General features: G+C 44.6%; 1 protein-coding gene across 9 annotated transcripts in view; it reads left to right on the forward strand.

Moving 5' to 3' along the window:
• The window catches only part of ncor2 (nuclear receptor corepressor 2), a 244,980-nt gene that overhangs the window by 125,916 nt on the left and 95,444 nt on the right, over positions 1–23,620 (forward strand). For all 9 annotated transcript variants that reach the window (XM_072587584.1, XM_072587583.1, XM_072587589.1 and 6 more), the window contains 2 exons: positions 10,623–10,798; positions 12,607–12,669. In XM_072587584.1, coding sequence (XP_072443685.1) covers positions 10,623–10,798; positions 12,607–12,669 — 239 coding nt within the window. The remainder of the gene's footprint in view (positions 1–10,622; positions 10,799–12,606; positions 12,670–23,620) is intronic.

Genomic DNA, 23,620 nt, shown 5'->3' on the forward strand with positions numbered 1-23,620 from the left:
TTATTCTGTCTTAGTTCAGAGACAGACTCTGTCAGTTAGAAATGCTTCTGGGAATGTGTTCTTGGATCTGGCTGGTCTAATAAACCCTGATTATAGGGAGGAGTGGTAATGGCACTGCACTGGCCAACCAGTTACTCTGATTAATCTGGAGATCTGAAACAACGACATGAAATTACTGGAGAAACTTAACAGGTCTGGAAGCATCTGTGGAGGGGAAGTAGAGTTAATGTTTTGAGTCTGGTGACACTTCACAAGAATTGATAGCAACCCAGAAAAAGTGGTATTTATGCTGAAGACTAGGGTTGGGCCAGACAAAACCCAGAGAGAGAGAGAGAGATGAAAGGGAGAGAGACTAGGGTATTGGTGATAGCAGGCCAGGACAGATGAAAAGTTGAATAAGTGATGATGAGGGCTGAGAGAACAAGAGAATGAGAAATCTGTACAAAAAGCAACCCATGCCCTGACAGGACTGGGTCTGGGTGGTTTAAAAAAAATGGAATTGGGCTGTAAAGTTTTATTGAATTTGATGTTGAGTCCTAGTGGCTGCAGAGTCCTCAAGTGGAAAGTGAGACACAGGGGGTTCTTCCAGCTCATCGTGAGGCTCACTGCAGCACTGCAGTAGGACCCTGACAGAAATGTTGCCTTGGGAATACAGCGTGATGTGTTGAAGCAGCAGGCACCTGGAAGCCTGGAATCACTTTTGCAAAAAGAGCAGGCGTTCTGCAGAGCATTGTCTCTCCAATGTAGAGGAAACAGTATTGTGAGCAGTGAAAACAGTAGACTGGATTGAGTGAAATACAGGTAAATTACTGCTTCACCTGGAAGGTATAGGAACGTAGAAAATAGATGCGGGGTATGCCATTTGGCCCTTCACACCTCTAACACCACTCAATAGGATTAAATTAGATTAGATTTCCTGCAGTATGGAAATAGGCCCTTCAGCCCAACAAGTCCACACCGACCCTCCGGAGAGCAATCCAACCAGACCCATTCCCCTACATTTACCCCTGACTAATGTACCTAACACTATGAGTAATTTAGCATGGCCAATTCACCTGACCTGCACATCTTTGGTCTGTGGGCCTTGGAGAATGTGCAAACTCCACACAGTCAGTCGCCTGAGGTGGGAATTGAACCCGAATCCCTGGCGCTGTGAGGCAGCAGTGCTAACCACTGAGCCACGGTGCATGCAAGCTCAGTATCCCACTCCCACTTGTTCTCCGTACCCCTTGATCCCTTTAGCCACAAGGCTAACCTTCAGCTCCCTCTTGAATGTATCTAATCAACTGGCCCCAATAGCTTCCTATGGAAAAGAATTCCACAGATTCACAACCTCTCTGAGTAAGTGCAGGTTCATAGCTCCTTGAAAGTGGAGTCACAGGTAGATAGGATAGTGAAGAAGGAGTTGGGTATGCTTTCCTTTATTGGTCAGAGTACTGAGTACAGGAGTTGGGAGGTCATGTTGTGGGTGTACAGGACATTGGTTAGGCCACTTTTGGAATATTGCGTGCAATTCTGGTCTCCTTCCTATCGGAAAGATGTTGTGAAACTTGAAAGGGTTCAGAAAAGATTTACAAGGATGTTGTCAGGGTTGGAGGATTTGAGCTATAGGGAGAGGCTGAACAGGCTGGGGCTGTTTTCCCTGGACCGTCAGAGGCTGAGGGGTGATCTTATAGAGGTTTACAGAATTGTGAGGGGCATGGACAGGATAAATAGACAAAGTCTTTTCCCTGGCATCGGGGAGTGCAGAACTAGAGGGGCATTGGTTTTGAGTGAGAGGGGAAAGATATAAAAGAGACCCAAGGGGCAACTTTTCCATACAGAGGGTGGTGCATGTATGGAATGAGCTGCAAGAGGATGTGGAGGCTGGTACAATTGCAACATTTAAAAGGCATCTGGATGGGTATATGAATAGGAAGGGTTTAGATGGAAATGAGCGAAGTATAGGACTAGACTAGATTAGGATATCTGGTCAGCATGGATGAGTTGGACCGAAAGGTCTGTTTCCTGCTGTACACCTCTATGACTCCTGAATGGTCTACCCCTTATTCTTAGACTGTGATCCCTTGTTCTGGACTTCCCCAACATCAGGAACATTCTTCCCACATCTAGTCTGTCCAGTGCCATCACGATTTTATATATTTCTATGAGAACCCCCCCCCCACCAATCATTCTTCTAAATTCCAGTCAGTACAAGCTCAGTTGATCCAGTCTTTCCTCATGTCAGTCCTGCCATCCCGGGAATCAGTCTGGTGAGCCTTCACTGGACTCACTCAATAGCAGCAATGTTCTTCTGCAGACGAGGGGGCCAAAACTGCACACAAGACTCAAGCTGTGGTCTCACCAAGGCCCTGTATAACTGCAGCAAGAGATTCCTACTCCTATACTAAAATCCTCTCACTATGAAGGCCAGCATGCCATTAGCTTTCCCCACTGCTTGCTGCACCTACATGCCAACCTTCAGCGACTGTTCCACCATGACACACAGGACTTGTTTTATCTCACCTTGTCCTAAACTGCCACCGTTCAGATAATAATCGGTCTTCCTAGTTTTGCGACCAAAATGCATAACATTTATCCGCATTATTTTATTGCCAAGTATTTGCCCACTCCGCCAGTCTGTCCAAGTCACCCTGTAGCCTCTTAGCATCCTCCTCACAGCACACACTGCCACCCAGCTTCTTGCCATCTGTAAATTTGGAGGTATGGCATTAAATTCCTTCGTTCAAATCGTTGATGTATATTGTGAACAGCTGGGGTCCCAGTGCTGAACCCTCCTCACTGCCTGCCACTCTGAAAAGGAGCCGTTTATTCCAACTCTCAACTTCCTGTCTGCCAACCAGTTCTCTATCCATGTCAATACCTTACCTCCAATACCATGACCTTTAATTTTCCCAATTAATCTCTTGTGTGGAACCTTGTTAAAAGCCTTTTGAAAGTCCGGAGTCACAACATCTACTGATTCACCCTTGTCCACTGTATGGGTCACATCCTCAAAAAATTCCCGAAGATTTGTCAAGCATGATTTCCCTTTAGTGAATCCATGCTGACTTGGACTGATTCCGTCACTGCTTTCCAAATGCTCAGTTATTATATCTTTAATAACTGACTCCAGCATTCTCCCTAATACTGATGTCATGCAAGCTAGCCTACAATTCCCCATTTTCACTCTCCCTCCTTTTTAAGAGAGTGGGGTTACATTAGCTACCCTCTAGTCCATTGGAACTCCTCCAGTGTCTACAGTATTTCTGGAGCTTTGGATATTGAAGAGAGTGGAAGTAAACAGACAGGTATTACACCTTCTGCATATGCAGATGAAGGTGGGCTGTGGGGGACTGTTGGGAGTGATGGAGGAGTAGATCAGGGTGTCCAGAGGGAGCAGTATTGTGGAAGGCTGACAAGGGAGGGGAGGGGAATATGTCTGGTGGTGGCATCCCACTGGAGGTGGCAGCACTGACGGGTAAATATCGTCTGGATGTGGATGTGGGTGGGATGGGAGCCGAGGACAAGGGGGACCCTCTCACTATTGTGGGAGGGAAGAGAGGGGGTGAGGGCGAAGTGTAGGAAAGGGTGAATCTAACTGAGGACCCTGTCAACTACAGTGTTGGGCCATCCTTGATGGAATCCAAATTAAATACCCAAAGGTTTTTCAAGAAAGTCTAGGAACTATCAAAGGAGCCAAGACCACCTTGCATGTTGACCAGGAAACGATTCTGTGATTTTACAAGGCCTGCCTAATGCAAAAGCAGAGGCAAAAAGCTGGAAAGCAAAGGAAACATCAAACCAGTGCAGTTTGTGCATTGAGCAGCACCAGTCATACTGATTGTGAAGCCCAATGGCTCAAGTAGCCTTTGTAGGGATTCTAAACAAATGGTAAACTGCTTCCTGCAGCTAGATAAAATCCCTCGCAGAGGATTTATACGCAAAACTGGCAGGTGGGGCAGTCCTTCATGAAGCTGGACATGAGCCATGTGTACTTGCAATTGTGGTTAGATGAGGATTCCCAGACGTATGCTACAATTAATACCCATAAGGATTTGTACCAATATACAACACTGTCATTTGGGGTATAATCAGTCAGTGCTACCTTTCAGCGAATGATGGAGAACATTTTACAAGGTTGCCATTTATCTGGATGACGTGCTAATGACAGGGAAGACCAATGAAGAGAACTTAGAGAACTTAGTCCTTAGATGTTTCTCCCAGGCAGATGTATTCCTTAGAAGGGAAAAATACCCTTTGGGAGATAAAGTGAGGGTGATCAAAGGTTCCCGGCTCTCGGGTCTGTCTCAGAGCTTATAACTTTCCTTGGAAGTTCCTTGGTGAATTATTACAGACAGTTCAAACATAACCTGGCTTCCATCCTGGCACCCTTAGATCTGCTATTGAAAAATGGGGCAACCTTAGAAATGGTCTCCTAGCCAAGACATGGCCTTTAGGGAAGTGAAGATGCAGCTATCAGCATCGAAGGTATCCCAAGTGCGATCTGGTGCTGACGTGCGATGCCTCCCCATAGGGTATCGGGGTAGTGTTGGCTCACAGATGGCCCAATGGAGAGATACGCCCAAGTGCATTTGTTTCCTGGACTTTGGCTGATACAGAGTGCAGATGCACCCAGATAGAGAAGGAAGGTTTGGCGGTCATCTTTGGTGTGAGAAAGATCCACCAGTACCTTCACTGATGTAAATTTGTACTAATAACAGACCACAAAACCTTGCTAGGGCAACTCAGAGGTCAAAGCCATGCTGCCCATAGCTTCAGGTTGAATTCAGTGATGTTCTGAATGCATCCAATTACAAGTTGGAACACCATCAGGGAGGCCAAGTCACAAATGTGGGTGCCTTGAGGCTCCTTCCACTGGCGGATACACCACCGATGATGCAGCCACTGGAAGAGTTTGTTTTGACATGGTAGCTCAGTGGTTAGCACTGCTGCCTCACAGCACCAGGGACCTGGGTCCAACTCCAGCCTCACGCAACTCTCTGTGTGGAGTTTGCACATTTCCCCGTGTCTGTGGAGTTTCCTCCAGGTGCTCCAGTTTCCTCCTATAGTCCAAAGATGTGCAGGTTAGGTGAATTAGCAAGGCTAAATTGCTTATAGTGTTCAGGGGTGTGTAGGTTAGGTGCATTAGTCGGGGATAAATATATGGAAGGGGAATGAGTATGTATAGGTTACTTTTCAGAGGGTCAGTGTGGATTTGTTGGGCCAAAGGACCTGTTTCCACATTGTCGGGATTCTAATTTTAATTACATTCAAGATGTTACAAGTGCAATGAGCAAAAATCCTCATTCTGGAAACTACAAGCCTAAAGGCCTGAGATATTTCAGACTGACCACTTCTGGTTCTGCTTTCCCTTTGAACCTCATCACCATTGGACAAGCGTACACTCCCGTGGCCACCCTCAGCCCGTACACTCCCCACTCAACACTGGCATCGTCAGTGTTCAGTCACCTCAGGTCAGAATCTCCTTTGTCTCGTATTCTTTAACTCTGGAATGTTGTATCTTTCCATCTCTCATTTCTTGGTTTGATTGTCACAGATGATCAGCTGGTTGTTATAGTGATAAAAGGGTTTAAACCCTGAGCCAGTGCTCAGGATATTACCTGGATTCTGTTCAATGGGGCTGTTCGCTTGCTTAGTCTAAACTACACAGTTTTTAAAACAGAACCACAAACAGGAAATATGTCCCTCCTGTAATTAATTTCTTGTTTAACTTCTTTGTAAACTATTTTTTTCCAGGCAGTTTGGTCACATGATCCATTTCTGGAAACAATTTTCTTTTTACCAGAAATCAACTCCCAGAGAAACTGAGTTCTTAAAGGGACCACCATCCAAATATAACATTTCATTGCTGTTCCCCAAAGCATATGTGCCATCTCTCCCTTACTCCTGCCCCATCCCCCTTCCTCTCCCTACTCCTGCTTCCCACACTCCTCCTGCCCTATCTATCTTGATGGTCAATGCTTGATTCCTGCCCCTTCCCTCAGGGATTCCTGGCATTCTGTACTCTCCTGTTTCTCCCTATCTGGGGGTCTCTAGATTCCTGAGTATTTGCTGCTGTGATACCTCACAGTTTTGTCTCTCACAGACATTAAGTCAGCCATTGCTAAATCTGCTGTTTGCCCAAAGATAATTGCTCTCTGGATATTTGTCCGTTTGTTCATAAGACAATGGAGCAGAATGAGGCCGTTCGGCCCATCAAGTCTGCTCCACCATTTGATCATGACTGATATGCTTCTCACCTCATTTTCCTGCCTTCTCCCCATATCTCTTCAACCCATAACCAGTTAAAAACCTGTCTAGCTTCTCCTTAAATTTACTCACTGTCCCAGTATCCACGGCACTTTAGAGTAGCAAATTCCACAGATTCACAGCCCTTTGGGAAGAGTAGTTTCTCCTTAACTCTGTTTTAAATTTACCCCCCCCCATCCTAAGACTATGACCTCTCGTCCCAGAATGCCCTACAAGAGGAAGCATCCATTCCAGGTCTATTTCATCAGCACCTTTTATCATCTTGAATACCTCAATTTGATCTCCCCTCATTTTTCTAAATGCTATACAGTATAGGCCTGAACTATTCAATCTCTCTTCATATGACAAACCCCTCATCTCTGTGATCAATCTAGTGAATCTCCTCTGAAATGCCTCCAATGCCACTACATCTTTTCTCAAAAAAGGAGACCAAAACTATGCACAATAATCCAGGTACAGTCTCACCAATGCCATGTATAGTTGCAACAATACTTCCTTACCTTTTATATTCCTTCCTTTAGCTATAAAAACTAACATTCAATTCGCTTTATTATCTGTCCAGTTCTGCCATAGGAGAAAGTGAGGACTGCAGATGCTGGAGATCAGAGTCGAGAGTGTGTTGCTGGAAAAGCACAGCAGGTCTGGCAGAATCCAAGGAGCAGGAGAATCGATGTTTCGGACAAGCCTGAATGATGAGGGGCTAATGAAGGGCTTACGCCTGAAACATCGATTCTCCTGCTCCTCAGATGCTGCCTGACCTACTGTGCTTTCCCAACAAGATGCTGTCATTTCTGCAATAACCCTGTGGTAGGGCAGATTATGAGATCAGATCGCAATCTGAGACTTGTCTGACTGTCGAAAGATTCCCTCAGATCTGTGGAAACCACACCACCCTGGCTTTGGTTTCACTGCAGCCTTCATTCCCAGAGTTTGAATGCCTGATGTGAATCAGTGACAGAAACACGTTCTAATTGAGGAGCAGAATCTCTTCAGCTGCTGATGCTGGGTCTGACTTGCAGACTCTCCGCACTCCCCAGTGTGTTAATCTGACCAATCCGTTTCTTCAGTTGTGGCCTCTTATGTTCATCACGTTCTTGACTTCAAGCCGGGAACAAAACAGAGAACAAGGTAGGACTCAGAAATTAAACTGCATTTATTTCAGTGCAAGAGGCCTAACAGGGAAGGCAGGTGAACTCAGGTCTGGGCCTGGGATATCAGAGCAATTGCAGAGATGTGGCTCAGGGATGGCAGCTTAATATTCCAGGATACAAATGCTACAGGAAGGACAGGAAAGACAGAAAGGGGGCAAGAGAGGAGGGGGAGTTGCATTTTTGATAAGGAATAGCATTACAGCTGTACTTAGGGAGGATATTCCTGGGAATATGTCCAGGGAAGTTTAAGTGGAACTGAAATAAGAAAGGAATGTCACCTTATTGGGATTGTACTATAGCACCCTCTCACCCCCAATAGTCAGCAGGACATTGAGAAACAAATTTGTAAGAACATTTCAATTATCTGTAAGAATAATAGGGTGGTTATGGTAGGGGATTTTAACTTTCCAAACATTGACTGGGATTGCCATAGTGTTAAGGGTTTAAATGGAGAGGAATTTGTGAATTATGTACAAGAACATATTTTTGTTCACTATGTGGATGTAGCCACTAGAGAAGGTGCAAAACCTGACCTACTCTTGGGAAATAAGGCAGGGTAGGTGACTAAGGTGTCAGTGGGGGAGCACTTTGGGGCCAGTGACCATAATTCTATTAGTTTTAAAATAGTGATGGGAAAGGATAGACTGGATCTAACAGGTAAAGTTCTAAATTGGAGGAAGGCCAATCTTGCTGGTATTAGGCAAGAACTTTCAAAAGCTGACTGAAGGCAGATGTTCACAGGTAAAGGGATGGCTGGTAAATGGGATGCCTTGAAAAATTAGATAACAAGAGTCCAGAGAATACTATGTTCCTGTTGGGGTGAAAGGCAAGAAATTGAGGTTTTGGTCAAGAAAAAGAAGGAAGCATATGTCAGATATACACAGCAGAGATTGGGTGAATCCTTAGAGTATAAAGGCAGTAGGAATATACTTAAGAGGAAAATCAGGAGGGCAAAAAGGGGACATGAGATAGCTTTGGCAAATAAGGCTAAGGAGAATCCAAGGGGATTTTATAAATAGATTAAGGACAAAAAGGTATCTAGGGAGAGAATAGGGCCGCTTTAAGATCAGCAAGGCAGCCGATGTGTGGAACTGCAGGGGGAGATTATATTAAACGAGTATTTTGCATCAGTTTTTACTGTTGAGAAGGACATGGAAGATATAGAATGTGGGGAAATAGATGGTGACACACTAAAAAAATGACTGTATTACAGAGGAGGAAGTGCTGGATGTCTTGAAATGCAATAAAGCTGGATAAATCCCCAGGACCTGATCAGGTATACCCTAAAACTGTGTGGGAAGCTTGGGAAGTGATTGCTGGGCTCCTTGTTGAGATATTTGTGTCATCAATAGCCACAGGTGAGGTGCCCAAAGACTGGAGGTCGGCTAACACGGTGCCACTGTTTAAGAAAGGTGGTAAGGAAAGTCAGGGAACCAAAGACCAGTGAGCCTGACATTGGTGGTGGGTAAACTGTTGGAGGGAATCCTGAGGGACAGGATGTACATGTATTTGGAAAGGCAAGGACTGATTCGGAATAGTCAACATGGCTTTGTGCGTGGGAAATCATGTCTCACAAACTTGACTGAGTTTTTTGAAGAAGTAACAAAGAGGATTGATGAGGGCAGAGCGGTAGATGTGATCTATGTGGACTTCAGTAAGGCGTTCAACAGAGTTCTTCATGGGAGACTGGTTAACAAGGTTCGAGAGTGTAGTGCTGGAAAAGCCCATCAGGTCAGGCAGCATCTGAGAAACAGGTTCGATCACTTGGAATACATGGAGAACTGGCCATTTGAGTACAGGACTGGCTTGAAGGTAGAAGACAGAGTATGGTGGTGGAGGATTGCTTTACAGACTGGAGGCCTGTGACCAGTGATGTGCCACAAGGATCAGTGCTGCTTTTCATCATTTATGTAAATGATTTGGATGTGAATATAGGAGGTGCAGTTAGTAAGTTTGCAGATGAGACCAAAATTGGAGATGTACTGGACAGCGAAGAAGGTTACCTCAAAGTACAATGAGACCTAGATCAGACAGGCCAGTGGTCCAAGGAGTGGCAGATGGAGTTTAATTTGCATAAATATTAGGTGTTGTATTTTGGAAAAGCAAATCAGGGCAGGACTTAAAAAACTTAATGGTAAGGTCCAGAAGTGTTGCTGAGCAAAGAGGTCTTGGAGTGTAGGTTCATAGTTCCTTGAAAGTGAAATCACAGGCAGATAGGATAGCGAAGAAGGCATTTAGTATAATTTCCTTTGTTGGTCAGAGTATTGAGTACAGGAGTTGGGAGGTCATGTTGTGTCTGTACAGGACATTAGTTTGACCACTGTTAGAATATTGCGTGCAATTTTGGTCTCCTTCCTACCGCAAGGATGTTGTGAAACTTAAAAGGGTTCAGAAAAGATTTACAAGGACGTTGCCAGGGTTGGAGGATTTGAGCTGCAGGGAGAGGCTGAACAGGGGCTGTTTTCCCTGGACCGTCAGAGGCTGAGGGGTGACCTTATAGAGGTTTATAAAATCATGAGGAACATGGATAGGGTAAGTAGACAAAGTCTTTTCCTTGGGGTCGGGAGTCCAGAACTAGAGGGCATAGGTTTAGGGTGAGAAGGGAAAGATATAAGAGACCTAAGGGGCAACTTCTTCATGCAGAGGGTGGTGTGAAAGTACAGAGACTAGGAATGAGCTGCCAGAGGAAGTGGTGGAGGCTGGTACAATCGCACCATTTAAAAGGCATCTGATGGGGACATGAATAGGGGGATATGGGCCAAGTGCTAGCAAATAGGACCAGATTAATTTAGGATATCTGGTCGGCATGGAAGAGTCAGACTGAAGTGTCCGTTTCCATGCTGTACATCTCTATGATTATGACTGCAAGCTGCTGCTCCTGTGTACACTGGCGGGTTTCGAGTGAGCCTGTCTCCTTTTCCATGCACTCTGTTTCTCTACCCACAGACTTGCTGAGTTTCTCCATCACTTTCAATGGAATGGCCATATTAAAATTGAAATGTTTATGAATTACTCTCCCACATCACACTGTGGAATTCGAAAATATTCTTGGGCTCCAGTGTGGAAAATATTAAACAGAAGACTCCATGATATTTAAACAGTGTGGGAGCTGCTTTCCTGAGTTCTGAGGGAAAAGAGTCAGTCAGCAATTATAATCTCAAGTCTTGTAGCAGGTGCAGGAAAACACATGAAACAATTACCACTTTGTGCTTCCCTCAGTGAAAAGGAGAAGGATAAAAGTGACACTTCAGCAGAGGAGAATGAAGAAAAGGAAGTTTCCGTTTCCAAAGGTCGTCAGACAGCCAATAGCCAAGGCCGGCGCAAGGGGAGAATAACCCACTCTGTGACCAGTGAGGCTGACCCTGAGGAGACTGCAGCCCCTCCAGCTGAATCAGGTGTGTGAGTGGTGTCCGCATAACAGACCCTGACCCAAACCAGCCTCCGGTACCAGCTCACTCCCAAACCAGCCACCGGTACCTGCTCACTCCCAAACCAGCCATCGTTACCAGCTCACTCCCAAACCAGCCTCCGGTACCAGCTCACTCCCAAACCAGCCACCGGTACCTGCTCACTCCCAAACCAGCCACTGTTACCAGCTCACTCCCAAACCAGCCACCGTTACCAGCTCACTCCCAAACCAGCCACCGTTACCAGCTCACTCCCAAACCAGCCACCGGTACCTGCTCACTCCCAAACCAGCCACCGGTACCAGCTCACTCCCAAACCAGCCTCCGTTACCAGCTCACTCCCAAACCAGCCTCCGTTACCAGCTCACTCCCAAACCAGCCTCCGGTACCAGCTCACTCCCAAACCAGCCACCGGTACCTGCTCACTCCCAAACCAGCCACCGTTACCAGCTCACTCCCAAACCAGCCACCGGTACCAGCTCACTCCCAAACCAGCCACTGGTACCTGCTCAATCCCAAACCAGCCACCGGTACCTGCATACTCCCAAACCTGCCCCTGGGTCGTATTCACTCCCAAACCAGCCGCCAGTACCTGTTTACTCCCAAACCTGCCCCTGGGGCCTGCTCACTCCCAAACCAGCCACCGATACCTGCTCACTCCCTAACTACTTACTTTCAGAGAAGCTGGGCATTCAATGGCTCCATCTCAATCCGAAAAGGGTTCACAGTGCTGAGGGAAAGGGGCGTCTGAGGAGCTAGAGTCTCACCCAACAGAACCAACTTAAAGTGGATGTCAGCAGGAGAGGTTTCGGTAGAGAATGCCCTGTACACTCAGTCTCACCTTAACCCTGATTTCAGAGCTGAGTGGGAGCCAGAGAAGTAGGGGTTAATGAAGAGGCGACACGATAGCAAAGGGAAAGCACTGTGACCTCACTAACGCATTGCCGGGCGTTTTGGACAGCTACAGAGGATACACAGTCTGTTAAAACTGTAAGCCGTCAGCTGCTGAAGTGGCAAGTCAGAGGGAAAGCTGATAATGTGGAAGGTATCTCTGCTTCTCCAGTAGGGCACCGCAGCAAACCCTTGGCACTCGCTCCGTATCACTGCGTATTGATTATTTAACTCAATGGCAGGAATGAAAAGGGGGAGGCATGTGATTAAGTTGTTATGAATATGATTTAAATGATCCAATCAAGTTGGCAGCAGTTTGGATGGATCCTGACCATCTTGTTATCCCTGAGGTAGCTGTCTAAATGCTGCCTGAGTGTATAATACAGTAATTTAAGGTTTGACATAAGGGTTTATCATCAATAAACACTTTGTAAAAAAATACAATAATGGGATGATTTTAAAGAAGAATCTGACAGTTTGGCTAAATAACAATCCCATCTGTGAAATGTTTCAATGAATCAACTTAACTGCAGTTTCAAAATATTCCAGATAGTGCCATTATATCAAGAGGACTCATCATCCCAGACTCAACCCCACAGAGTGACAGGAACAACAGGTTTAAAGGGCAGATGTTGTTTGAATTCACACAGAGCACCGAGGGAAGAGAGTCTGAGCTAAAGCACAAGGTCTGCAAATCTGCCAGGTGTCACTGTTGGGACTGTTACAAGAGCCAGTATTACTGCTGGGGAATCTTGTGATGAGGTGCAGGCCAGGATTATATGTGGCTTTGAAAGATACCTGAGTAATAGCAAAGTGCAGAGATATCCTAAAGTTAATGCAAGTGTGAAACTGAAGCCTTGTCTTCCTGGCTTCCTGAAGTAAAGATTGTGAAACTTTCTTTGCAGTGTCTTCCGATCCAGTTGAAAGTTCTCGCTGGACAGAGGAAGAAATGGAAGTTGCTAAAAAAGGTTTGTGATTAGTTTTTCCTGCTGCTTATCCCATAGATTCACAATGGTTCATTTACAATTCAGCTTCTACATTAATGTAGTTTGTAAAGAGACTTAAGTTTCACTTAATCATTCTGAATACTTGAACAAAACTGTTTGAATGTTAAAATGGTTTAATTTGTTGTGTTTGGATTTCATGCGTTCATGTGTGGATGTTTTTCAAGGAAGATAATTGAAGTGTTAAAATGTCCTCTGCGTAAGAACAGTGGAAGGGTGAATTTTTCTAAAGGTAGCCTGTTGTTCATCAGATAGTTAGACTCTGAAAGGGGAGTGATATTTTTCAATGTGAGATACTTTCACATGCAGTAAGTTGCCACAAAAACTGCAGTTTTGCCTAATCAGGACTGACCTGATGACACTTCCTCAGAGATGATTTCAAACTGACATTTTCATGTTATTCAGGTGGAAAAATTTGTGGTTAAACTGGTTGCTGTAAGACTTATACAAATGTCTAGTGTTATCTTAATCTGTGTAGTGATTGTATGTGTCCGTACATTGGACGGCTGGCAGTGGTTCAAGAAGGCAGCTCACCTCCCACTCTCTTGAGGGATAATTAGGGATGAGCAATAAATGCTCATCCAGCCTGCAACACTCGTATCTCATGAATGAATAAAAAAAAACAGAATTAACACCATTTTTGAAGCATGCCTTCAGTGTTTAGATGAACTTTAGTGTTCCTATCAGAGTTATGACCAATTGCTTCAGTCAGCTGTTTATCTTGAACTGCTCGAGTTTCAAATGGCCAGACATGGATGCCAAGGATTGAGTGCAATGACGCACTGAATCAAAATACAACCCGTCATTGCAACAGAATTGCTTGTTTACAATCCTCTGCCTGTCCTTCAATGGGTCACTATCTTTAACTCTTTAATACCTGCAGCTGCTTCTGTGCAACATGAAATCTTTTGTAAAATTATTGGAACAAACAAAGTGATTTTCCTCATGGCAGTCAGAGGTACAGGATTTGATTTAACTTGGAGTTTATTAAAGTGCTCAGTGAATAAGTGTGAGAGATCACCTTGTGCCTTTGGGTATTTGGATTTGGAGCGGTGATAGCAGGAGTCAGAGACTCAGGATATGAGAGAAAATGAGGACTGCAGATGCTGGAGATCAGAGTCAAAAAGTGTGGTGCTTGAAAAGCGCAGCAGGTCAGGCAGCATCTGAGAAACAGGAGAGTCAGCGTTTCAGGCATAAGTCCTTATCAGGAATTCCTGATGAAGCTCTTATTCCCGAAACATCGATTTTCCTGCTCCTCGGATGCTGCCTGACCGGTTGTGCTTTTCAAGCGCCACTCTTTTTTGACACTCAGGGTATGGGATAGGCTATTTAGGACAGAGATGAGGAACAGTTTCTTCTCTGGGATGGTGGTCAACCTGTGGTATTCTCTCCAATCAAAGGCTGAGGAATTGAATAAAATTCAGAAAGAGATTTTTTTTAAGATTTAAAAGCATCAAGGGGTTTAGAGAGAAAGTAGGGATATTGTCTTGAATGAGGAGGTCAGCCATGATCATGTTAAATAGCAGACCTGGCTCGAAGACCCTACACCTGCTTCTAGTCTCCATGTTTCCAAGTCAGGATGGTGTGGGGCTTAGAGGGGAACCTGAAAGTGTTGGTGTCCCTGCATATCTGCTGCCCTTGTCCTTCTAGATGGTAGAGTTTACAGGGTTTGGAAGGTGCTGTCTAAGAATCTCTGGTGAATTTCTGCAGTACATACTGCTGCTACTGAGCACTGAGATTTATACTCTATACGTCCTTGCCATTCAGCAGGATCACGGCCGATTGCCCCAGGCCTCTGTTCCTTTGTTATACTATCTCGTCAGAGCCATCAACCCTGCAATATGTCAAAAATCCATCCACCTCTAGTGTTCACACCTCCACAACTCTCTGGTGTAGGGAATTCCAGACATTCAGTACCTTTTGGCAGAAGAAATTCCTTCACATCTCAGTTTTAAATGAGAGTCCCTTCATTCTGTAACAATGTTCCCTTCTTCAAGGTACTCCCATTAGTGGAAGTATCTGCATAACACAATCCCTGATTTCTCTTTCACTAACCATGTTGGCTTTGATTATGTTAGCTTTTGTAAATATCCTGCTATTTCACCTTTAAGCCCATGGAGGGAGTACAACGTAGGTTTGCAGGAATGATTATTAGACCTTGGGTTATGAGGAGAGATTAAACAAATTCTGGAATTTAGAAAGTTAAGGAGTGATTTGGTTGAAGTCTTCAAGATATTAACAGGAAAAAACAGGATAGAAAAAGATAAATTGTTTCTACTGGTTGGGTTCCAGAATGAGGGGACTTGGTCTGAGAATTAGGGCCAGAACATTCAGGAGAGATGTTCAGAAGCACTTCTACACCCAAAGGGCAGTGGATGCTGAATTGGTATTAAATTTATCTATCTCAGATTTAAAATTTTCTTACACAAAAGTATGAATGGTTGGGGGATAAAGTTTAAGGGCAGATATATGAAATTAGGACACAGATCAGCCATGAACTCATTAAATGGTAGAACAGGCTCGAGGGATTGAATGGCCTACTGCTGTTCTGTGTTCCTATTAATAATGAATTCTGGCATTTTCCCAGTGGCAGATGTTTGTCTAACTGGACTATAGTTTCCTTTATTTCTGGATGTAGGTTTGCTTGTTGAGCTGGAAGGTTCACTTTCAGACGTTTCGTCACCATACTAGGTAACATCCTCAGTGAGCCTCCGAATGAAGCACTGGTGATGTAGCCTGCTTTCTATTTATATGTTTGAGTTTCCTAGGGTTGGTGATGCCATTTCCTATGGTGACTTCATTTTCATCCTAGGACAAACCAAACAGAGACACGCACGAGAATTCCAAGAGGCATGGCATTCCAACCGGAACTCTATCAACAAACACATTGACTTGGATCCCATTTACTACCCCTGAGAAAAAAACAGGAAATGACACCACCATAGGAAATGATGTCACCACAGGAAATGACATCACTAACCCTAGAAAACTCAAACATATAAATAGAAAGCTGGCTTCACCACCAGTGCTCCATCTAGAGGCTCACTGAAGATGTTACCTAGCATAGTGATGAAACATCTGAAAACAAACCTTCCAGCTCAGCGAGCTAACCTACATTCAGAACCTCAACATGAGCTACAAATCTTCTCAAAACTCATTTTCCTATTTTCTGTTTCCCTCTCTTCTTGAACATGGGTGTCACATTAGCAGTTTTCCAATCTAATGGAACCCTCTTGGAATCCAGTGAGTTCGGGAATATGTTGATCAATGCCTCCACTATCCTTGCAGCAGCTTCCTTTAAAACCTTTGGATGCAGGCCATCAGATCCCAGGCATTTTATCTGCCTTTAGTCCCATTAATTTGTCAAATAACTTGTCCCTCACGATAGAGACTGTTGCAGGATCTTTCCTCCCATTAACACCTCATTGATCTGTTATCTTTGGGGTGTTTACAGTGTCCTCCACCATGGAAACTGATACAAAATGTTGGTTTAAATAAACTGCCACTTCTATGTTATTGTTAAGAATTCCACAGTTACATCCTCCAAGGATCCCACATTTACTGTAGCTACTATCTTTTAATATACCCAGAGAAGCTCTTACTGTTTGTTTTTATATTTCTTGCCAATTTACTTTCATAATCAATTTTCTCCCTTTCATTAATTTTTTAGTGATCACTGTTTTTTGAAAAAAATAATCCCAATCATCTGGCTGCCTTAGTTTTGATTAAATACTGTCCTTGTACATCAAACTCCAGTAAATTTGTCCGATATGATTTTCTATTCACAAACCCGTATTGACTGTGCCCAATCAGATCGATTTAGTCAAATGTCCATTTATCGCATCCTTTATTATAAATTTGAGCATTTTCCCCATTGCTGGTGTATTGTCACCATAGTCCCAGAGGGACCATAGGGCTGCTCTCCCTTTAGAGTTCACTACATAGTGGTTAACCTGAGGATCACCCCTCTTCAGGCAGTGGGTGTGGTTGAGAAGACAGGACTTTCCTGGTGATCTCAGCCGGCACAAGAATTGAACCCATGCTCTTGGTCACTTTGGATCACAAACCAGCTGTCAGGCCAACTGACATAACCGACCCCTCCCTGATGTAAGGCTGACGGATCTGTAGTTCCCTGTTTTCTCCTTCACTCCTTGCTTAAACAGTGGACTGAAATTTGCAGCTTCCAATCTGGAGAAATTGTTCCAGAATTTACAGAATTTTGGAAGTAAATCAACAAAGCATCGACTATCTTTCTGGCCACCTCCTTCAGCAGGATGTCGGACCCTAGGGAGTTATCACCTTTCAATCCCATTCATTTCTCCACTGCAGCCTCCTTACTGATGCTAATTCTTTTTGATCTCTCATTCTCCCTAGTCACCTGGATCCCTATGTCTGGGAGATTTCATGCATCTTCCTCTGTGAAAGGGGACAAAAAATGGTCCTTTAGCTACCCTGCCATTTCTTTCTTCCTCATTATAAATTCTCCTGACCCTGCATTTAATGGACCCTATATTTGTCTAAGACAAACAATTCCCTTTTACATACCTATAGACGCTTTTACAGTATGTGCCTTAAAGTTTTTTTTTGCCAGACTACATTCATATTCTGTTCGTCTTTTCCTTATCAGTTTCATGTTCATCTTTTGCTGCATAATGAGAAACCTAATTCTCAGTTTTATTACTAATTCTGCCCACTTTTTATAAGTCCTTTCTTTTAACATTGTATAACCCTTTAGTGACAGCTGACTGACCTATCTTGCATGTTGAAGGAAAGTAGCTGTAATCCATGTAATGGTTCTTTACAGACTGTCCATTACCTATGGAGTGCATTTTAATGTATTTTCGGCCAACTCTGCCTCATGCCTTCATAATTTCCCTTATTCAATTTAACACTTGCCCCGTCCCCACCCCCAACTGTCTCACTCCCCCACTCTGCTGGATATAGAGTCTTACTCTGGTCATCTCCAAAATTTGCCGAATTCCCTAACCTGCCTGCCCTTCAGCTCCAGGTTGGCAGGAATCATGAACCAGGCTTTTGTACTTCAAAAGAATAATTATTTATCATAAAGAAATTACTCTAATTTGGTTACAAACTGCCCGTACACCCACATACAGACAGGCAAAGACAGACCATAACACCAGTCATAGAGTCATACAGATGGATAGCACCGAAAAAAGCCCATTAAGCCTGTGCTGGTCATAAACAAGCACCTCACTATTTTAATCCCATTTCCCAGAAGTTGACTCAAAGTCCTTTATGCCTTGGCATCACAAGTTAATATATAAATACCTCTTAAATATTATAAGGCTTTCTGGCTTCTTCCAACCCCACCCACCCCACACACGCACATGCAGTCAGTTCCAGATTCCCATCACCCTCTGGGTGAAAATGTTTTTTCTCCCATCTCCTCTAAACCATCTTCCCCTTAACTATGCCCCTGTTCATTGAACCCTCCATCACGGGAAAATGTTCACTCCTGTCGACCCTATGTATGTCCCTCATAATTTTATACATCTTCAACATGTCCCCTCTCAATCTCCTCTCCCCAAGAAAACAACCACAGTCTGTCCAATCTCTCTTCATCACTGAAACTCTCCAGGCCAGGCACATGCTGGTGAATCTCCTCTGCACTCCATCCAGTGCTGTCACATCCCTCCTATAATGTGGAATCCAGAATTGCACACTGTACTCTAGCTGTGGCCTAACCAATGTTTTATACAGTTCCAATAGCACCTCTCTGCTCTTGTACTGAATGCCTCAGTCACAGAAGGCAAGATTCTAGATGCCACCTTAGCAACATTATCCACCTGTCCTGATACCTTAAGGGACCGATGGGCATTCACCCTAAAACTAGGATAATGCATGTTCTGGCAGTGCAATTTGCTTATAATGTTGCTGAGGAATTAAGGAATGGGTGTTTGGAGAACGCAATAATGCAATTCCAGCAGTGTTTGTTTTGCACGCTTCATTCTATGCATTCACCGGTGTCAGCTCCTGACAGAGTGGCTTTCTGAGAGGCATAGATTGAGCAGTTTCCTATGAAAGGTACAATACTCATTGATTATCCCTTATTTGAAAAAATATGGAGCAGCATTGTGACAAGAATCTTAGCAGAAGCATCCTGGTGATAAAATTGTGGGCGGTGAACGCAAAGGAAAGACTGTAAAGGAAGAGAAGCTAGATACTGTAAAGCATAAGGAGAGAATATGTGATATAGCTCACTTTACAGGAATAAGGGAGTCTACCTTACACACCATGACCTCCTGCATCAACAGTATTTTTTAAATGTACTGTGTTAAATTTACTTATGTCTCATTGTTAAATATGATTTATCCTACATTCAGGCTGTGCTATACTTGCTGTTAGGTGTTTGGGTGATATTTGAATGCTCATGAGTCGTATTTTTTGCTGGTCTGCCCTGACCCCACTTTTCCTGTAGGCTCCATTGTTTCTATTAAGCGATTTTCTGTTAAGTGTGGTTTTGGTGGGACGCAACGATGGCATTATAGCAGAATTTCCTGTACTGTTGATGCACATGTGTAAGGAGTGTAGATACCAAGTAGAGTTAGTGATGACAGAGATTGGGGTTGGTGAAAGTGAGCAGGGAAGGTTTGCAAGCAATAGTAAGAATATTAAAGCATTATCCTTGAAGGGAAGTGGGTAGAGTAGTGGAGAGTGAGTGAGTGAGAGGTATCAAAAGAGATGATGCTGGACCTTAGTCTGATGGAGCAGAGTAGGATACTGCCCTTCCTACATGGCACAGCATTCCTCCAGGTGGGTGAGACTGTTTTATCCCAGGGAGCCATCTCAGAGAAAGCTGGCAAATCTGCTGTCATGACCTCCACTGCAGGTCATGTGGAAGGAGGAAGTTCCACATTGGCACCACTCCGACTAACTAGATCTCCAGGACCCTGTCTGCAAAGCAAGGAACCAAGTTCCCTTGTTTGCTATGCCCTGGGAAAATGTCAGCAACAATGCAGAGCAACTGTAGACTAACAGTACTTGACTGGGTGCGCAATGAGCTTTTAAAGATGATGTGAGTGCAAGGAATGCCAATAAGTTCTGGGATATCGACGGAGTGGTGAGTTGTTCTGGGAATGGTGTCTGTTAAACTGAGGCAGAAAACAGATATGAGCGATGTCATTGGAGGGTGTTAGTAATTAATAAGGTGAATTTGGTAAGACATAATGAGAGAACTTGCTAGGTCTCACTGACAAATCCTTCAAAAAAACCTAGTGCTGTTAAGACTTAGCCAAGTTACACAGATCCAGTTGATCATTCTGTCCATCCGTCTACCTGTCCGCGCATTCACTTCGCTACAAGGTTAGTACCTGAGCATCGACTTTAAGGCGAGGTGCTAGCCAGTAGTTAGGATTTACTTCTCGGGACATGGTTGTACAGCGTCCTTCCACAGCTAATTTCAGTCCATATTCCATTCAGTTGGGCTGCGGTCATAGTGGGATTGATTCTGGAGAAGATGGCTCCTCCAAACAGTTAAAGCATCAGATGCTTGGACAGTGTCATCAGTGAAGCTGGGTCAATGAACTTCTGGGTCCTTACTAAACCCTGAACGAGTGGCCAGCATTCAGTGCAATTTCTCAATGTCTACAAATTGAGAGAGTCAGCCCCGATCGTCTCTCACTATCAACACTCGCTATCAGCTTGTCTCTAAATATCATATGAATGCTTGGAAAGCAGCAACTAACCTTAAGCCAGCAGTTCTATGTGATATGGAATTCTCTGTGATGTATGTCAAATATTTCAGATAATGGGTGAAGATGCAGGAATATAGAAAGATGTCTTCCCACAATAACCCCTCTCTCTCTCCCTGTTTGACCTTTTCTTTCCCTCTCCCACCATCCACCCCACTTTCTGCCTCCTCCCTCTGTCTCCCCCTTTCTCTCTATCTCTCTCTCTCTCTCCCTCCTGCTCCTGTGCCCTCTGTTTCTCATTCTCACTCTCTCTCACTCTCTCACTCTCACTTTCTCTCTCACACACTCTCTGTCTGTCTGTCTGTCTGTCTCTCTCTCTCTCTCTCTCTCACACACACACACACACACACACACACACACACACACACACACACACACACACACACACACACACACACACACACACACACTCTCACTCTGGGACCTGGGGCCTGTGCAATTCAGGAAGCAAATACATGGTGGAAATTGATTAAACTCAGTCTATTTGTAAATAATAGTAGGAAGTGATTTCAGATCAGAGGTGATGGCCTAGTACTATTATCAAGAGTCAAAAAGCACAGCAGGTCAGGCAGCATCCGAGGAGCAGGAACTGTCCTTCAGACAGTTAAAGCATCCTGCTCCTCTGCATCTGCAGTCCTCACTTTCTCCTAGTGGTATTATCATGAGACTATGAATCCAGAAATTCGGCTCATGTTTTGAGGACCTGGGTTTGAATCCTATCACGGCAAATAGTGGAATTTGAATTCAATAAAATAAATTATCTGGAACTAAGAATCTAATGATGTCCATGAAACCATTGTTAATTGTCAGAAAAACCCATCTAGTTCACTGATGTCCTTCAGGAAGAAAATCTGCCATTCCTGTCTGGCCTACATGTGACTCCATACCCAAAGCAATGTGGTTGACTCTCATTTGCCCTCTGAAATGGCCTTGCAAACCACTCAGTTGTATCAATCATTACAAAGTCTCAAAGAAATGAAACTGGACGGATGATGTGGCATCAACCTAGGCACTGGAAAAGGCAACAGCCGAAACAGCCCTGTCGACCCTACAAAGTCCTCCTCACTAACATCTGGGGGCTAGTACAAAAACTGGGAAAGATGTCTCACAGACTTACCAAGCAGCAGCCTGCCATAGTCATAGTCACAGACAATGTCCCAGACAAACCATCACCACCCCTGTCCCACCGGCAGGACAGACTCAGCAGAGGAGGTGGCACAGTGGGATACAGTAGGGAGGGAGTTGTCTTAGGAATCCTTAACATTGACTCTGGACCCCTGGCTTCAGATTAAACATGGACAAGGAAACTCTTGCTGATTACCATGTACCGTCCTCGCCCTGGCTGATGAATCAGTACCCCTCGATGTTGAACAACACTTGGAGGAAGCACTGAGGGTGGAAAGGGCACAGAATGTATCTGGGTGGGGGATTTCACTGTCCACCACCAAGAGTGGCTCAGCAGCAGCCTTACTGATCGAGCTGGTCAGATCCTAAAGGACATCGCTGCTGGACTGGGTCTGTGGCAGGTGGGGAGGGAACAGTCAGGTAACAACAACTTGGCCTCATCCACACATCTGCAGCTGGCAGATTGGTATCTGTCCATGACAGTATCGGTAAGAGTGATCACCGCACAGTTCTTGTGGATACAAAGTCTTGCCTTCACATTGAGAATGCCCTCCAGTGTGTTGTGTGGCACCATCACTGTGCTAAATTGAACAGACTTCAAACAGATCTAGGAACTCAAGACAGGGCATCCATGAGGCACTGCGGGCCATCAACAGCAGCAGAATTATAGTCATTCCTGATGAAGGGTTTTTGCCCGAAACGTCGATTTTCCTGGTCCTCGGATGCTGTCTAACCTGCTGTGCTTTTCCAGCGCCACTCTGATCTAGACTATAATTAGATTAGATTCCCTATATGTGGAAACAGCCCTTCGGCCCAACAAATCCACACCAACCCTCCGAAGAGAAAACCACCTCCCTCTGACTAATGCACCTCAACAACTATGAACAATTTAGCATGGCCAATTCACCTAACCTGCACATCTTTGGAATGTGGAAGGAAACCGGAGCACCCGGAGGAAACCCACGCAGACACAGGGAGAATGTGCAAACTCCACACAGACAGTTGTCCAAGGCTGGAATTGAACCTGGGACCCTGGCGCTGTGAGGCAGCAGTGCTAACCACTGAGCTACCATGACGCCCACAGCATCTGCAGTACCCACCTCCACCTAACAGCAGAATTGTACTCCAGCACAGTCTGTAACCTCATGGCCCAACATATCCCCCACTCAGCCATTACCGTCAAGCCAGGGGATCAACCCTGGTTAAATGGAGAGTGCAGGAGGGCATGGCTGAAGCAGCACCAGCCATAGCTGAAAATGAGGTGTCAACCTGATGAAGCTACCAAACAGGACTACTTACAAGTCAAGCAGCGTAGAAGTAAGTGATAGACAGAGCTAAGCAATCCCATGATCAGTGGGTCAGATCTAAGCTCTGCAGTCCTGCCACATTGAGTCGTGAATGATGGTGGACAGTTAAACAACTCACTAGAGGAGGAGGCTCCACAAATATCCCCATCCTCAATGATGGAGGAGCCCAGCACATCCGTGTAAAAGATAATGCTCGAGCATTTGCAACAATCGTCAGCCAGAAGTGCCGAGTGGATGATCCATCTCAGCTTCCTCCAGTGGTCTCCAGCATCACAGATACCAGTCTTCAGCCAATTCAATTCACTCCATGTGATATCAAGAAATGGTGGGAGACACTGAATACTGCAAAGGCTATGGACCCTGACACTATTTCTGGCAATAGTACTGAAGACGTGTCCTCCCGAACTTGCCACTCCCCTAGCCAAGTTGTTCTAGTACAACTACAACACTGGCATTTACCTGACAATGTGGAAAATTGCCCAGGTATGTCCTGTACGTAAAAAACAGGATAAATCCAATCTGGCCTTTACCACCCCATCAATCTACTCTCAATTATTCATAAAGAAGGGTGCTAAGAGACTGCAGAGTGACTTGGACAGACTGGCTGAGTGGGAAAATACTTGACAAGTGAATTATAATGTGATGTTATTCACTTTGGCAAAAACAGGAAGGCAGATTAGTATCTGAATAGTGGCAGTTTAGGAAAAGGTGAGGTGCAATGAGACCTATGTACCGTGACGGAACTGTCACTGAAACTTGGTGGTGAGGAAA

Source organism: Chiloscyllium punctatum, chromosome 17 (genome assembly GCF_047496795.1).
Source record: "Chiloscyllium punctatum isolate Juve2018m chromosome 17, sChiPun1.3, whole genome shotgun sequence".
NCBI lineage: Eukaryota > Metazoa > Chordata > Chondrichthyes > Orectolobiformes > Hemiscylliidae > Chiloscyllium > Chiloscyllium punctatum.